Genomic DNA, 17,821 nt, shown 5'->3' on the forward strand with positions numbered 1-17,821 from the left:
CCTAAACAATTTCCAGTGAACTAAGGTAGGTACGCACGCAGTATTTAATTAACTATTTGGTTGATATTTTTATGAATATGTAAAATTAAAACATGCAAGTAAATAACTAGCTAGATTAATGGAATGGATCATGAAGAAAGTGATGGAGTAGAAATAAAGTATCTATGAATGAGCTTAAACTATTATATCCCTTAAACAAATGAACAGTACAAATAGATCCATCGTTATTACTATATCAAGGCAGGCAGGCATGCATGGTCAAATTAATATTATCGATCTGGAAACTAATGTAATTAGTTTTCATAACAGAATCAGGATATTAAGGGTAAAGGGTTAGATCGATCCATGCATGATGCATGTGGGGAAGGACGAACTTAAGTTGTAGTACGTAGTAGGTATACCGAAGAACAAAGCAACCACAGAATTAGATATGCAAAGTTTCCTGCAGCCATTGTCGACGGTTCTCAGTAGTACACCTCCTCTCATCACGGTTGATCAGTTGCTTCGAAATATTGTGCCTCAAAATAATATATATATAACTGCACTTCACTAATTACCAATTTATCAGCTGTATGCACTGTAAGTATATGTATATATACATATATATCATCAGAAAGAATCAAAACAGTCTCAGAAAATTATTTCAGAGAAAAAAAGTGAAGTGAAAAGGACTAACCAGGTATTTGAACGTTGCTCTTCTGAGAGACGGTCACTGTGCTTTTCAGCGGGATTACTTCAAGACTCAAGAGGTAGATAGATTTAAGATGATATATATATATATACACACACACACACATGAAAAGGTGGTGGGAGAGGGAGAGAGAGAGGGCGCTTGAACTGTTGAACACATGAACTTATAATTACCTCGTTCAAAAAATAAAAATTACGGATAATACTTAATTGGACTTCAATATGCAATTTAATACACAACTAACATTGCTTTTGGGGTTTTGCATGGCAAATGTTGACTGGTTGACTGCAGCGCCTACCGATGCCCCAATCAATTTCTTTTGTCCAGATTCCAGCAGCACGGATATGAATACTTTCCGGATCATTTCCACCTAATTTATCAAATCAGGGGATCCGTGTGTTAAAATTTGATCTAACGACTAAAGTTATTATAACTTTGAAAGTGGGCTCTTGTTTGTAACTGTTAGATTAAATTTCAACGACACAAATTCCCTGATTTAGTTATGTTTGTACCATACTTGACCAATCCCGAAACTACTGAGCAACGGTCAACGTTATACCGTTAAGGACCCAGAAGAGTTTCCCTCCAACCAGGAGGTCAATCACAGCGTGACACGTGTCGACATCAGAAGCCAATCATAGCGCGACACGTGTCAACATCAGAAGCCAATCACAACACGACACGTGTCAATGTCGGAATGAAACTAGAAACTCTCTTCTATAAATAGAGATCATTCTCTCACAATATTTCCTAATGTCATTTGTACTAAATCATTCACTTGTACTCACTAAATGAGAGCTTGAACCTATGTACTTGTGTAAACCCTTCACAATTAATGAGAACTCCTCTACTCCGTGGACGTAGCCAATCTAGGTGAACCACGTACATCTTGTGTTTGTTTCCCTATATCTATCCATTTACATACTTATCCATACTAGTGACCGGAGTAATCTAGCGAAAGTCACAAACTTAACACTTTCTGTTGTACCAAAGTCCTCACTGATTTTATGCATCAACAAGTTAATTAGAAGAGATATGAAGAGTATCCCTTTCCAGAAGGACTACACACGGCCGGTTTTGAAAAGTTGGAAATTAAGAAAAGAAAGATTAAATAAACAATAGAAAGAAAACTGGGTACTTGATCCAAAGACACACACACACACATATATATATATATATATAAGGATAATGTAAGAGAGATTAAATTTTTAAATCAAATGATGTGTCATCAACAAAAAATAAGTATGTTAGTTAACACTGATCATCAACAATTATATCATTTGGTTTACAAAATTGATTTAAAATTTTTGATCTTACTAGCATTACCCAATAATTAAGAGACATATATGGCGTACATATGGTTACATGTGCATGAATTATGTACACACAAATGTTCTTTAGTTTACATTAATAGGTAAGCCTGAATGGAAAAATATAGGAAAAGTAGTGCATACTTTCGAATTTGGACCATAAGATTTGTTAGCCAAAGCTAACAAACTAGGAATCAGTATTAATTGAAGCTGAATATCATGATAAAGGTGACCATATTCTCATCTAAAGTTAAGTCCAACAAACCTTTAGGAAGCCGGCAGCAAAATCAGGAATAAAGTTCACATCAAAATGATTAACCCACTGAGCTATAGTTTTAAGTCCTTCTTATACTCTTCTTATTAGCTTAGAGTAATAATATATTGTTTGTACTAAAAAATTAATAGACTGTTTGGTTATTTCTTTTTTCGATCTCTTTCTTTTTCTCTTAATTAACCCAGGTATATATATCATGATCCAGCTTATTATTTTCGATCCATCTTCTTTCTTGACCAACCAGTTAGGGTTTAGTACTGTACGTACCAAATGATCAAATACTGGGTTATGGTTTTGCAGTAAAAACATTCCCGATGACCCAGGTAGCTCCTCGATCGCTAAATGTTTTTACTGGTTCTAAAGTAGTTGTGCACGTACACGGAGTTTGTAAATATACACTAATGATGGACATCAGCCTTTATATTTCCCAAGGAGTTGAATCCAATGCAACTTCATTAAGCAAATTGATAGATTAAACTTGGTAGTTCGAACAAGGGAAGACAATCTCTTTTACCTTTATCCTAAATTATAATATAAATACTACCATTTCATGCTATTTTCATCTAATTTGTTCTCACAATATTTACATTGCGACCCTTAGAGTTAAATCCCGAATCCGTCACTGTTTCCTTAAAGACCATGTGTGTATATATATTTACGTACATATGCATGGAGCTGTGAGCTGTGATGGATTTCTTTTCAACTAAAATACGAGCAAGCATGCATTGTATAATTTATGCGAGAGAGAGGAATTGAAAAGGTAAGTTAAAAGAGGGGGTCGCCCGTCAGAGAGTGTGCCGCCGAAAAGCAGAGAGCAGGCGAAAGCTGCTGCTGCATGGGCTGGCTTTTCAAAAGCGCCGTAAATTGCTCAGATGTCTCCCCGACCGTAACCTCTTCATAAGTTCATATATAATAAGTTAATATATTGTGCACCGCCAGATAAACTAGAAAAAGTAAAGATCATGCGTGCATTTTGATTACATGGGGACTTGCTTCCTATGCGACTGCTGCCCCATTTTGGCTCTTCTCTTTTGGCTCAGTTGTTTGGAGTTGGTTTATTTCTCTTCCTTGCATTGGGGTTGAGTTTGTTGGTTAGACCTTTGTTTCATCTGCCTTTTGTATATATATTTTCTTCTGTAGTTAGAATTTTATATATTCATTCATTTACCACAAAAGGATCATGCATTTTAATTATAAAAAAAAAAAAGTAAATTAAAAATCATGTGCACTCACCTGGGGTGGGTTCGGTACTTTTTTTTTTTTTTTTAAAGCAACGGCAGCAATTTTTCATTGATAATAAGTAACCAGTTAGGCCGGCAGGGTAAAGCTGCCAGTCATCACATTCAGACGAGATTAAAAAAAATGCATGCATGATCTTTACTTTTTCTAGGCTAGCCAGAAAACTTAACTTGAACCATCAAAACAAAACCTCAACCGGCAGTCACCGATATATTATATATACATGACTGCATTCGCATTTATGCAGCAAAAGCATTCAAATGTAAAGTAATTTAGAAAATAACTACCTGTAGAAATTTCCACAAGTATCGATCACGAGGTTGGGAATCTCACCTGCCGTGCTATTTTGATAGGTATTGCCAAAATCTCATCTACCTTTTTTTCCATTTTGATAGAAATGGAATGTTGGCTTGCTGCAGCAAAATGGACACATAAAATGAGGTTTTGACATTTTTTGTATACAGTAAATTTACCAGGTCAATCAATATTGTTCTACAACTTGTAAATGTGAATAAAAAGTAGAAACATTTTCATGATCAGATTATGAATATTTGTGCTTAACTTCCTCTGCATTCTTCTTGAGCTATAAGCTCTGTTGCTGCAGGGTTGCAAGATTGAATCTTGGAAGAAATTGGTTTAATTTCAGTTTTTTTTTTAATTATTGGTTAATTAAATGGGTTTTAATTTTAATTAAATTCTGATTAATTTAAATGATGTGGCTGTTCACATTAGATGCTACATAATTAAGGTGATATATAAATGTGGTATAAAAATATAGTAAGAATAGCATTATTGTTACCATTATATGTTGGGAATGTCGAATTATGTATTTTTCTAGCTAGTTTCGTGGGAAATTTGAATTTGCATCAAATTTGTTAAATTACCCTAATTTATGAAGAGAAAATTCAACTTTGGTGTAAGGAAGAAGGCATGCTATCCAAGCCAACTCATCTAGTTCACATATGCCTCGTCAAGCTACCTTTTTGAATGAATAATAGCTTACAATATAAGTTATGCACTAATAAAAGAAAAAAAAAAGGAGACATTTGTTTTCTTCTAATAATTATATATGTGATTATAGGACACCATGGAATCGCCTCCATCTCAAATTAGAGTGGTGTATCAAGCAATGCGGATCTTAGGGAAATAAATTTGGCATATACTGATTAATATCATTTATACACATAAAATAAACTTTGATTCGGAAACAAGCAATCTGAAGTTCTGGCACAAGCCAAGAAGTTTTTTTTTTAAATGATTGAAAATGCTGGAATCAATTTTATTAAAATGTAAGTAAATTATGGAAAAAAACTTAAAGTACTTCATGCAAGAAGCACTAGTTATATTATGTTTGAATGAGGGAAATAAATTGGAATTTGGATTAAACTCGGAATTTATAAATTAACATGCACCAATTCTTTTGTTTTGATTCATAAACATAGAAATTCAGAACTTTCGCGTGGAAAAAAAAAATGGAATTGGGAAGTTTAAATTTCATGTAAATATGTGTCATTTCCCAATTTGTATGATTGAGAGTTTAAAAATAACATATTCCGTATTCAATTCCATTGTTCTTTTAGGTTAACCAAACAAGAAAATTTACAAATTCAAGGAAATAAAATCCCGTCCTTTAAAAATTTCTTAGTAATCTTAAATTTCTTCATCCAAACATAGTGTTATGTGCTTCTTCTAAAATACACTTCAAAGACTTTTGAAACTCAAAAACACTTTTACTAAAAGCTCTTTCAAGTCATATTTAAAGCAAATTCAGACGAGCAAATAACCATAATAAGCCCATTAATTATGATATATTCACCGTAAATAATTAACTCAATAAGAGAACCTAATTAGCGAAATTAAGGGAATGGAATCTTAGGTAGAAAGCCACTTAATATTATTGAGAAGATGATAATGTCACGCTAGGGTTGGTGCCTTAATACGCAACTCCAATCATTCTTTGCTATATACTCATTTTAAGAAATAACAACTCAAGATAGGTTGTGTGGCATCCCACATAGCCACCCATATGTACATAGATGTGTGTGTATATATGTATGATTGATGACTACATCATATCTCTTTATCTATTTACAATAAGAAATAAAATTCAAATTTTTGTACAAAGAAAATCTTATAACAAATGGAAACTAAATTACTCACGCCAACGCGCATACATATGGAGGATAGGCGTACATAAACTTAATTTGCTGAAATTCAAGCACATAAACTTAAATCCTTGTCTCTCTCTCTCCTTTGGTTTAGGAAAAAGAGAGAGAGAACATGGCTGCCTTGAATTCGATTTGATAGTCATAAATAAATAAGAATGTGCACAAAAGTTTTCGATCTGATGGTCATAAATAAACAAGGATGTGCATAAAAGGAGAAAAGAGTGTAAAGATGAGCACAAAAGAAAGGAAATGGTTTGTACGACTAGGGTCCAAGCAGCTCAAGGAGGAGGAGGCAGTGCTCCATGAAGCTTTAAAGGTTATGCATTTCTTTCCTTCAGTCTACGTTGCATTGTCGTCTTTTCATTCTTTGTATCGGAATGTGCTCTGTATCTTGAGGCGGAATTTGCTCATTATCGTTATGGTTTTGTTGTTGTTAACGACAACAATGTACAATTTTTAAACATTTAATCTTCAGACAGCAAAACCATAACGATAATGAGCAAATTCCGCCTCAAGATACAAAGCACATTCCGATACAAAGAATGAAAAGACGACAGTGCAACGTAGACTAAAGGAAAGAAATGCACAACCTTTAAAGCTTCATGGAGCACTGCCTCCTCGTCCTTGAGCTGCTTGGACCCTAGTTGTACAAACCATTTCCTTTCTTTTGTGCTCATCTTTACACACTTTTTTCTTCTTTTATGCACATCCTTGTTTATTTATGACCATCAGATCGAAAACTTTTGTGCACATTCTTATTTATTTACAAGAAGATGGAGGAGTGGAGGATTGACCTGGTTCTCTGTCAATACGGGCTTGGCTTTGAGGGCAGCCTTGATCAGAAGAGGGCTTATGCAATGGGAGCTTTCTTGTGGCCTGATCAATGTTGATGACCTCAATAATCATCTCTCTAGCTAGCTAGATAGCTTGCTAGTTGGACACGTCACACATCGCAAGGGATCATAATTGGTCGATTTAACCATATGTGATGTGATGTGATTGTGAGACGTGAGCGCATGCATGGCGTTTTATTATAGGGTTCCATTCTCTGTATGAAATAAGCATAAAGAGCCTAGTCATCATGTGAGAGTCTATCTATATATAATGTTGATGCATTATTTTATGCGCTTCAGTGTGTGTCTATGCAATTTGGTGGTATCTTGCACGTAGTTAATTACATTATGTATGGATGCAATCTAGTGATATACTAATTTATGTATGTAATATGGTAATTCCCCTACTAATTGAAACAATTAAGGTGGTTTTAGCTTATACTAGATAACATTGCACGATTGCAGAAAAGAAATGAGAAGGTAGAAGAAGAAAGTACAAATGAGAAAATTGCTAGCATAATCTCTAGAAGAAAGGGACGATGGGGGTGAAACGATTCGTAGACCCTTTTAGGAGCTTATCAAGAGGTGGCAAATTAATCTATTGGATTGTTAATGGATACCTGTTAAAACCCATTTAATTTGATATCACCATAATACAAAGGTGAGATTGATAATGGATATAATGGTGTAAGATGAAATCAAATTAAATGGGTATTAACGGGTACGCATTAACAACCGAATGAGTTGATTTGCTACCCATCGCATCTTGGATACTTTAGTCCTCGCCCCCACAACTAAGATGTTATGAGTTTAAGTTTTAGAGTGAAAAAATTTAGAGTAATGATAGTTCGAGATGCAAAATTCCAACATTATTGTTGACACAATCTCTAATATAGGTGAGTTTTCTTATATAATAGTATAGTAGGGTTTAATTATATTGAATAGTGCATTAATAATAGTGTTTGTTTTGTGTGTATAAATAGAATTACGGAAAAGTTTAATGTATATTGTTTAAAGCCAATTTTCCTTTTTGAAATTAAACAATATCGACATTGAGTAATTTTGTGTTTAGACTCATACTAGATAATAAGCCCACGCGTTGCGGCGGGAACCAACTATCATGAATGAACAGAGGGACACATGAATGAATGACATCGATAAAATAAGCAACTTGGCTTTTATGTACATTCAACTTAGTATGGCTTATTCAGGTACACCAAGAATTGCCACTATATTTGAAATGAATTTGGTGGATTAGAAACACAATAATCTCACACAACTAAGATCATCTAATACTTTCAACACTATTTGCAACTCAACTACAATACCTATTATTGATTAAGAATTAATTCCTAACCCATTACTCAAAAACCTAAATTTCATAAGAAAATGAAGAAAAAAAATGAGCAAAATTTTTGGTAAAACTCAATAATTGTTTCTAAATATACCTTCTCAGAATTTCAGCACTGCTTTGATGATCTATAAAGAAGGCAGCTTTGGAGAGTTTGGAATCGAAGTAAGGCATCAATTTTGGTCGCGGCGAACTCATCCTGGAACTTCAGAAACCCAAATAAAAAATATGATGATTAAGTAGAGCAGCAAATGATTACACATATGTATATATATAGAGATAAACACACAAACACAAATTAATGTTTCAATTTGTATCTTATCAAAAGCTTAAACCTCCAACTAATAATTCTCTCCCAGAGGTCATCAGAAATGTGATTCTTCTGAGAATCGACGTTTAAGGAGAGGATTTGTTCGTCCCCAGGAAACCACAAATACAATCAAATAAGCTGCCAAAAGAACATTAATAAATGAAAATTACAAAACAAAGAAATAATGAGAAACCAAAATATGCATCTCAAAATCTAAACACTTTTTAGCCTGCTGGCCATTTTTAGTTCTTGAATTTAGACAGTTAAACCATGACTCAGCACAGGAATGAAGTGAGAGGGTGAAAGATAAGTGGGGCAAGCTAAAAGTCATCATCGAGTCATGCATTAACTTTCAAACTGTTCCAAAATAGCTAACATCTTTAACAAATGAATAACTTAAATGCTTAAGTTAGCCATAGGAAGCCTGCAGAACAAAGTTAAACATGAAGAATGAATAAAATGACAAGACAGATTTAGTGAGTTATTGGACCTATTTAGAGAGTTACTGGACTGAAATGAAGCCAACTCTGCAACAGAGAAACAAATGGAAAAGTCAAAATCCAGAAATCCAACTTTAACTCAATCAAATATAATAACCAATGAAAGTTGCAAGCTCCAAATACTCAGCAACATAGACAAAGAAATTTGTTTTTCAAAGACTTAATTGGTGTTCTATTTTATTAATTATCATTTGGGAAAGGAAATTTGAGACAACACCTTATCAAAGAGATCCATATATGCATTTAAGTCATGGTACAATGGGCGGCATTCGCTGCTGCAGTGATCTAATGCTTTGGCAATGTTCAGAGCAACTGTTAGTCGTATAGCCCACTCAATGGTCTGATTCTCCCCTGTCAAGGAAGTGTGAGGTGAATTTATACCTGAAGCGCTTTGAAAAGATATAGGCAATAAATTTCAGAGGTCACTTGTTAGGAATATGAGAATGGGAAAAGCAAAATAGCAGTCACAATTTGAAATGAAAATAGCACACGTGTAGATCTCAGAATATTATGCTCAAGCAGATCAAATGCATTCTTCAAAGCGATGAATGACAAAAAAAATCAATATCTTATGTAAAAGAAGAGAAAATTATATATTTGCAGGACCGTGGCCTCATCCAAAAGTCCAAAACAACATCTTAAAAGTAGTAGTCGAAAGTAAGAATTGAAACTGAAGTAGGAAAAACAAAATGGTTAAACAGAAAACATGCAACTTTGAAATATCCAACTTTATATGTCAGGTTTATCTTTGACAACACCATAGCATCTTTAATCGGTATGGCCTGTGCAAAATGAAATTGTCAATCCTGATTCACAGAGAAGAAAATATCAACTCCCATATAAATTAAGATGCTATCCAACATCCCTAGTCCTTGTTAGCTCCCAATCCCAATCGAAAATCCCAACAGCACAAACATTATTAGCCCTAACAATGTATAAATCTATATGCACACATATATTCACACAAAAATATATTTACGCACATATATTTATATACACGGACAACATTGAGTTCAATCCAAATCTATAGTCCAAACAATGTACTAATCACATAATAAACATAAATCCAATGTACCTCCAACAGAGACTTGAACCATCTTCCGAGAGTCACCATTGCTTTCCTTTGCCCTCTTTCTCTTTCTAATCTCTGTAGATTTTATCTGGAAACATAAATAAACTGCAGAATCACAACTCACTTATACTGGATCAATGTTTTGCTCTGAAATCTCTATTTTAGACTTAGTATCAAGAAACGAAGAGTCTTATATGCAAAAGATAACTCATTCATCACAAAGCAACAATACATTTGCAGTAACTGTTTAAATCAGAACATATGATTATCATGAACTGCAGCATTAGCATTCTAATTAGAAACTTGTAGCCATAAAATTGAACATTTCACTACCGTGTTTGATCGCATCAAAACAATCCGATTATCGATAATTACCTTAGCAGAAGCTTGAATTTCTCTGGCAGTCATATCCAAAGCAAGTGCATAACCTTACACCATCCGATTTTCGCTAATCAGATTTATAAACTTAAAACCAAATCATTAACAGCATCCTTATATTAAAACTAAATCATTAGCAGCAGCATTATTAACTGATTAATAAAACTAAATCATTAACAGCAACACTATTAACCGATTAATTAACTGACCTTCAAAAAATAAAATAAAAAGTGATTAATTAACAAATAACAGTAACAAAAATTACAAATTTACCCGCAACGTAATCCATGGCGGTGGATTGCGGAACATTGCGAGCTTTCTGAGAGATGATCACCGCCTCCTCATGGTCCAACGATAACAGAGGGTGAGGGACTTCGATCGTGCCGCAGTTTATCAAGTAAGACAACGTCGGTTTGAGGAAAAGCACGGGCTCCTTCACAAATCAGAATTAAGAGAGGAACTGGTTGCTTTGCATTCTTCGCAACCCACAGTTTTCCCTCATATCTGAAAGTTCCCAAGAAAGTTAAAAGAGCGGAAGGAAATAATAACTGAACATTCTCCATGTTCCACATAAAGCTCATAATTAATTTTAGAAAATAACTTACTTGGCACGAATAAATTCCTCTGTCCCACTTGTGTCAAAATTTGGTGGCAATTCTTTTTCCCAATAACTGTTTCCCTTTTCATTACCCATGGCTGCACAAAAGTACATAAGAGTTAACTAACATGATACTGAATCAGAACATAGTAGTCAGAAAAGATTAAAAATACACAAAGCAAGAACGTGAACACTGAACTTATGTTTTCTAACAAATCAAAGCACCCTAATAACAAAATAATGGAAAATCACAAACCTGGAAGGTCCTCTTGCACTCATCAACCAAGACTCTGAGCCGATTGAGCAGCTGCCGGACCATCTCTCGCCGATTCAAGAGCAAGCACACCATTAAAAATCTCAAAACAAACCGGAGCTGCTTGTTGGCCAAGCTCAGGTCCTCAAACACGCCCTCCTTGAGTACTCTCTGCTCAGAATAACCTTGTGGAATTACCTCGTGTGCATAAGGAAGAAACTGCAACTCAATGAGACAGACCACTGTAAAGTAACTCATAGTTCACACGCCAAATTATAAAAAACAAATGCTAATCAATACACCAATGCAGATAACACACATTTCACCAGAGTAAATCCAATAAAATCACAAATCAATATAGGCATCTGTAAAGAATTTAAATAACCAAGAGATGGGTGAACGAATCAAAGAAGTTTGATTTTCACTTATATTCAATTCATCTGACATCAAGAGCCGCTTTACAATCAAAAGGATGAACTTAAAAGTTTTTATTCACAAAAGTTGTAATCTCAAAAAAATAGTCTGTTTGCATATAAGAAACATAAGCGGCATGCAGTTCACATATGGTCTGTGAAAGCACCAAAAATTACAAAAGAAAAGACTAAGAGAATCCACACTAAACAAAAAAGAAAAGACTAAGAGAATCCACACTAAACAAAAAAGAAAAGAAATCCAACAAATCCCGCATTGTTTCATAAATATAATATTTACTCAGTATCACTATTGTGGCAGATTTTTATGACACTACGACACATACTATATGACCAACTTCATTTCTCACTCTTTTTAGACTAAAGTGATTTTAAAATGAAGGCTTACAATTTATTGAACTAACAAATCTAAAGCCACATACATATATGCCGTTGAAACTCATATGGAACGTACCCAAGAGAGTATCTAAGTTTCATGGTAGAAGCCACTGAAAATAGTTGGACACAAAGGCCTACCAATCGATCTACAAATGAGAACCTGCACAGAACCAGACAGATCAATTCCATCAACTATAGTACACAACAATGATCTCTCAAATAAAGCTAAAGCAAATATTTTTAAAAAAAAGTATTTAAAAAGGGAGAATGTTGAGTTATGTTCGACGAATACGTAACAATACATTCGCGTGGGATTTGTAGAGAGACGATCTTCCCAATACGGGAACTCAAAAAGAGGAGAAGCTTAGAAAGTTTAGGACAATAATTTCAGACTCAGGAAAAACTGAAATTGAAGGCACATGAAAAATTGAGCGCGCTAGATTACCTGTAGTTGGACATAATAAAAATTCATCACAAACTTAAGAAAAATAAATAAAAAAAATATGGCCCTGAAAATCCCAGAAGAAGTAGATGACTCCTTCGACCCGAAAAATTCAGAAGTGGAGAAAGAAGACAACAACCCAATTAGAAGACGACGTGCCTCTTATTTGCTTCCCACCAATCTGACTCCTCAACTTCAAATTGGGAAACAACAAATCAATTTGGTCTAATCAAGTGAAATCACATTATTCTGGAAATGATAAGTCATAGGTCTTATAAATTTAGTACATGACATCATATTGAATCTATAATTGTGTAATAAAAAGGAAAAAGAATATAAAATAGTTAAATAGACTGAAAGAATTGTACATGATCCATTGAATCGGTGACAGAGTCTTACTCTAATGAGAACTAATTGTCTCTACTCTTCTCTCTGAAGCACTATACAATAAGTAAAATAATACAGTAGTCGTGTCAGGTCCTTCTTGATTAAAAGCTCATATGTCTTGCACCTAATTTTCAAACACTCAAGCGTTAGTATCTTAATACTTCTAACCCACACAGTCCAAAACAGAAAGAACCTCATTTGATGAAAATGCCAAAATTTTCTAAGAATGGAGTCCAAAAATTTATAACATCAACCTCATGTGGGGACTTGGCTAAAATTTATAAAAAGCCATTAAACTAAACATGGTTAGTTCTTTGTACCTTTGTATGAAGATCACACAGGAAAGCGTTAGCATTCCTACATGCTATGTTGGAATTTGAGGGGTTAGATTACAGCCACATTTGAGTTCGACATCGTAAGTAAGGCCTCGCTGGTGTGCTTCCACACCGCATACTCTGTAAAAGAGACAATCTCAGAATCAGAAACACATAAATAAGAAATATACACACTATAGATATAGCAAGAGAAACTTCAGAAACAAAAAGTTCAATCAAAGTGAGTGAAATCAACCTTTTTATTTTTTTAACCCAAAGCATTGAAAGTAGCAGAAACCATTCTTTTGTCCTCTTTCTCCGCTCTTCCCATGTCATTCCTCACTCGTTTTCACCCCTTGAAACGATAATTGATAAGGAAATCCATAGATTCAGAAATCTAACCCCGAAAACTGTAATCCAGAACCTTCATGAATCACTTCCACAGAAACACACCAATCATAGTAATTTACTGATCAATTATACCAGTGCATTCATCAAATAAGCATTTCCAAAATACACACTTAGCATATAAAGATAACCTAAGGCACAAATTCACATGGATAGAGAAAATCATGTTCCACAACCTACGAAAACAAAGTGGCAACTGAGAGACTGTTTGAGGGATTTGAGACTGAGCTTCTTCAATAAACAACATACCTAGAACTCCCCAAGCTTTCAAATGGAAATTAAACATTTAAATAGCTTATATTAATTTAACAAATTCTTTATTAGTGGAGTAAATAATTTATAACCACCTATTTCCTGGTAGGAAAAAAAAATTCAATTTTAAAAAAGAAATGTACTTTTTAGTTCAATTTCCACAGCCACAGTAATTTATGTGGACTAAAATTAAGATTAACCAATACATCCAATCAACTGCAACTAAACAACTTATAGTAATTTAATCTATGTTTGTGGATATGAGAGAGAGAGCGAGAGAGAGAGAGAGAGAGAGAGAGAGAGAGAGAGAGAGAGAAAGAAAGAGAGTAATCTATTATAAAGCCAACCTTCTTTGAATTCACTCCTAGGTCCTCTTGTGGCTTATTACCAAAACTCTCCACTGCATTTGCAATAATGCCCTCTGCTTCTCCTCCTGCGATAATTATCATTTCATAAGTAACATAAGATGAACCAACATTTGAAAGTATAAGCAGATGGACCAACACAGATAGAAAACACCTAAATTAACAGCAAGATGAAAGCTTAACGAAAAAAAAAAACTGGATAAAAAATAGCTAAATTTACAGAGATATGCGAAAATAGGGTGCAAACATAATGCGCCTCTTTTTTAATGTGGGTCAGTGAGGGCAAGAGAGTGTGCCCTCGGTGTTCTCACTCTCAGTGCAACCTTGCTTGACAGAGATATGACCTTACTACCAGAATGGAAAGAAGCCAGTAAAACAGCATTGGTACTTACATTGGATATATGCAACCTGCTCTGGGAGCCATGTATCCAAAGTGGCAGATCTCACCTACAAAAACATCCAAATCATCAGAATAATGCAGGGAAAAATAGAACCGAAACTCATTAGCATAACGCATAAAATATGGAATTGAGTACCATACAAATAAAAAAACGAATTTGAAGTTTTTGAATAACCGAAAATTATACCTTTGATATATGTACCCCAAGACTACTGTGGATCCCTGAACATTGCATGCATATGAAGATACCAAGATTCACGTTAGCCAATCATGGAGCTCTGCACCAAAAAATGGAAACACTACAACAAATTAGAAAAAAAATGTTTGACATATCTGTTTGAGGTTACCCAGACAACATGCAGTATGAAAATATATAGGATGTTGTTTAAATTGAAAATATATGTACTATTGCTGCAATATGGATGTAAATTGAAAATATATGTACTATTGCTGCAATATTAATATAGGATGTTAATCTGCAAATCAAAGTAATATTACAATATATATATATATTTCACCCATCTACATAAAAATAAAACTCTGTAAAAAAATTTAATTTATAAAAAAAAAATGAAAGCTAAAACTATATTTAAGACCTAATATCAATTGGCAACTGTTAATTGACTACTCTCTTTGATGACATGCTTCAACTGAAACAAAGGTTCTAGGTAATTACATCTTTTATATGCATGCCTCTGTTTCTCCAAAGATCAATGACGAAAAGCTTTCATCATCCTTTGTAGATCTGTAACAGAAACAAACAATGAGAAACATGTCATTCAATTCTTGATTGTTACCAAGACACTTAATGAGGATGGAATTAGAAGTATGTCATTGCATTTCTTGATTGTCATTCCAATATGGATGTTAATTGGACTCTATTAATATTGAACCTATCAGATGAGAAATTAAACAGAAGAAAAATCAAAAGTTTCTTAACTGAACATGCTCATGAAGGGGTAATAGGTTGCTAATACAAAGAAAAAAAGACAAATTTTATCTACACATCACCATAAAACGATCACAAAGTACTTTTTTTCTTGGCAACTTCGTGGAACAGAAAGAAGCAGGATACATAAGGGGCAAAACAATCTTCTTACTCGTACATCAAAGCAAAAGAACAACCATTACATTAGTATGCCATTATCATCTGGGGAACAAATCCAATTGGCAGCTTTTACATACCTACAATTATAAGCAAAGTTTGGAATTCACAAAAAATACTGGGCAAATACTAAGGCTGCCAATTGAAAAAGCTAAACAACAACAAACTTTGAAAATTAACTACAACTAAATTCAGATGACATTCGATATATGAAGACATTCTGAGAAATCAAAGGCTCTGAAATCAATACCATATTTCATGTGCCTTTTACTAATAGTGAACCCAGCAGCAGAACCAGGATAAAAATTTGATTTAGAACCTTCCTATCTTCGTCCTTGTAAATATGATATTTTGGCATCGGCAATATATCACAAAAAAAAAAAAAAACACAAATATATCTGAACTCAAAGAAAATATAGAATGAACATAAAAAAAGGCAAATTATGAACGTTTAGAAGCTAATTTCATTAGCAATTAAAGCAACCAAGCTCTCTCAACATCACGATTCAGAACCCCCCAGGAACCCAGAAATTTAATGAAAATTTTTCTTATCATTCAATTGGATTAGACAAAATCATAAATTTTTTTCTAAAGCCCAATTATATTAAATCACAAATTTGAAGCAGATTTTGACATGCAATAAGTCAATAAGATAGGAATCGCTTCAGACTAACCTCGATGGCAGGGCCTCCGGAATCGCCCGATCCGAACCAAGCTCCTAGGTTATAGGGAGATGCCGTTGATGTGAAATTCAACACGCAAACCTTTGAGGCAGCTGTGGCGCCTGGTGGTGGCGGGGGTTCCACACTGGGAGAGACTCGAGAAGAGGAATCTAGTTTTCTGGTTCAGAGAAAAGGGAATGAAGGAAAATAGTGGAGAAGAGGGAAAACGCTGTTGAAATCTTGCAGGAACAACCCTAGGTAGAGCTTTCGAAACCAACCCCTTTCTCTCCCTCCAATCGTACACCCCCTGTCACTCTGTCTGCCTGCAAGCCGCATGCCTTCCTCTCACCAAATCCCTATCTCTCTCCCTCCCTGTCTCTATTCTCTCTCTGCTCGCTCGCTCTCTCTCCCGACGGCATGCTCTCACCGAGTCCCACTGCAGCTCACAAAGAAAGGAAATGAAAGTCTCTTAACCCGCCCAACCCGTTCGAAAACCTACAGACTAAAATGACCATCGCACCCCTGCCTTTCCACGATCATCAACACGCGGCGTGAAAATGAGCGGCAGAGAGACTCAGTGGCAGCCTCGTAAATAAAGTGAAATTCGGCTCCAAATACTATTCATTTGTACAGTGCAATTGAAAGGCCTTTTTAGACTAAAGTAATGGTAATCAATTTCATGATTAATTTAGCTTATTTGGTAATTAGCATTATGCTTATCCAAACCACAGCATCCCAGATCTTTCTTCCTTTCAAATTTTCAATTTTTTATTCTAGCCTTGAACTTCAGTGCAAACTATAATCACGGCTAACTACTGGTAATACCATCACAAGGAAAAATAGATAAATAATATTTTGATTTTCCTTTGTTGTCAATACTAAACTTAAAGTTTGAAACCAACCTCACAAAGAAATTTGAAAGAAGTAATCACGTTACAAATTCAAACTATGCGGTTGTACGACTACACACATAAAAAAAATCCCTCAATTTCCTTTTATCCCATTGCTCCACGTGAGAGTGACACCATATATACAACCGTTGTACACAAAATTTTCCTTGTGCAACTGGAGGTGTATTCAAATAATACATATACAATGAATTAAGGGCACGTTTGTTTGACAGGATTCGCTGGGACTGGACTGGACTAGACTATAGTCCAGTGTTTGGTGGGCACCGGGATTAGCTTTAATGAGCTTAGGTGGGATTCGCTAGGACTAAGGGGGGGCTTAGCCGTTCTTCACGAGGGATCCCAATTTCGGGCGGACTCGTAAGCCAGAGAAACCGCGTCTTCCCACATCTCACATCCCACATCGTCCTCATCTCTGCGTCTGCCCTCGTCGTCGTCCTTGCCGTGCTCCGACATCGTCCTCACGCTCATCGTCGTCCTTGCATCTGGTCGCTGTCATCTGCCTCAAGTTGGTAAGCTTCGAATCTTGGATTTTTTTCGTCGATTTGTGTGGATTTGTTTGTGATATTAACTGAGGTTTATTTGATTTTGTTGTTTTGGGTTTGAGAAATTCATAATATACAAGTGGATTTGCAATTGAACAAATTAGGGTTTTGATATTTAGGTGAAATTGAGATTAGAATTTGGGGTTTTCATAAGATGAAATTGAGATTAGTCTCAGGTGTGTGCTCTGTGTGTGTGTGTGTTTGTGTGTAATTTGTCTGTGTGTTTGTGTGTGTGTGAGTGTGTTTG

General features: G+C 34.9%; 2 protein-coding genes and 1 long non-coding RNA gene across 7 annotated transcripts; all 3 read right to left on the reverse strand.

Moving 5' to 3' along the window:
* Positions 1–8,079: 8,079 nt before the first annotated feature.
* LOC126620929 (uncharacterized) lies at positions 8,080–10,764 on the reverse strand. The gene is made up of 7 exons (XM_050289250.1): positions 10,732–10,764; positions 10,400–10,630; positions 10,124–10,176; positions 9,752–9,836; positions 8,894–9,027; positions 8,667–8,703; positions 8,080–8,314 (listed from the first exon to the last, which is right to left on the reverse strand). Exons 2-6 carry the CDS (start codon positions 10,413–10,415, stop codon positions 8,671–8,673), a joined length of 321 nt encoding a protein of 106 aa, XP_050145207.1. The 5' UTR covers positions 10,416–10,630; positions 10,732–10,764; the 3' UTR covers positions 8,080–8,314; positions 8,667–8,670.
* LOC126620926 (uncharacterized) lies at positions 10,625–11,235 on the reverse strand. The gene is made up of 2 exons (XM_050289246.1): positions 10,981–11,235; positions 10,625–10,822 (listed from the first exon to the last, which is right to left on the reverse strand). The coding sequence occupies exons 1-2, from the start codon at positions 11,233–11,235 to the stop codon at positions 10,625–10,627; spliced, it is 453 nt and encodes a 150-aa protein (XP_050145203.1).
* Positions 11,236–11,325: 90 nt separating this feature from the next.
* Positions 11,326–16,658, reverse strand: LOC126620931 (uncharacterized). Of its 5 annotated transcripts, none has more exons than XR_007622735.1 (6): positions 16,134–16,654; positions 15,031–15,099; positions 14,542–14,632; positions 14,347–14,401; positions 12,936–13,070; positions 11,326–11,946 (listed from the first exon to the last, which is right to left on the reverse strand). It is a non-coding gene; the product is annotated as an uncharacterized LOC126620931 (long non-coding RNA). The 5 variants fall into 5 exon arrangements; XR_007622736.1 differs by lacking the exon at positions 11,326–11,946 and adding an exon at positions 12,590–12,739; XR_007622734.1 differs by lacking the exon at positions 11,326–11,946 and adding an exon at positions 13,937–14,022 and having other exon boundaries at positions 12,748–13,070; positions 16,134–16,658.
* Between the last annotated feature and the right edge of the window lie 1,163 nt (positions 16,659–17,821).

This window comes from Malus sylvestris, chromosome 5, assembly GCF_916048215.2.
Source record: "Malus sylvestris chromosome 5, drMalSylv7.2, whole genome shotgun sequence".
NCBI classification, from domain to species: Eukaryota; Viridiplantae; Streptophyta; class Magnoliopsida; order Rosales; family Rosaceae; genus Malus; species Malus sylvestris.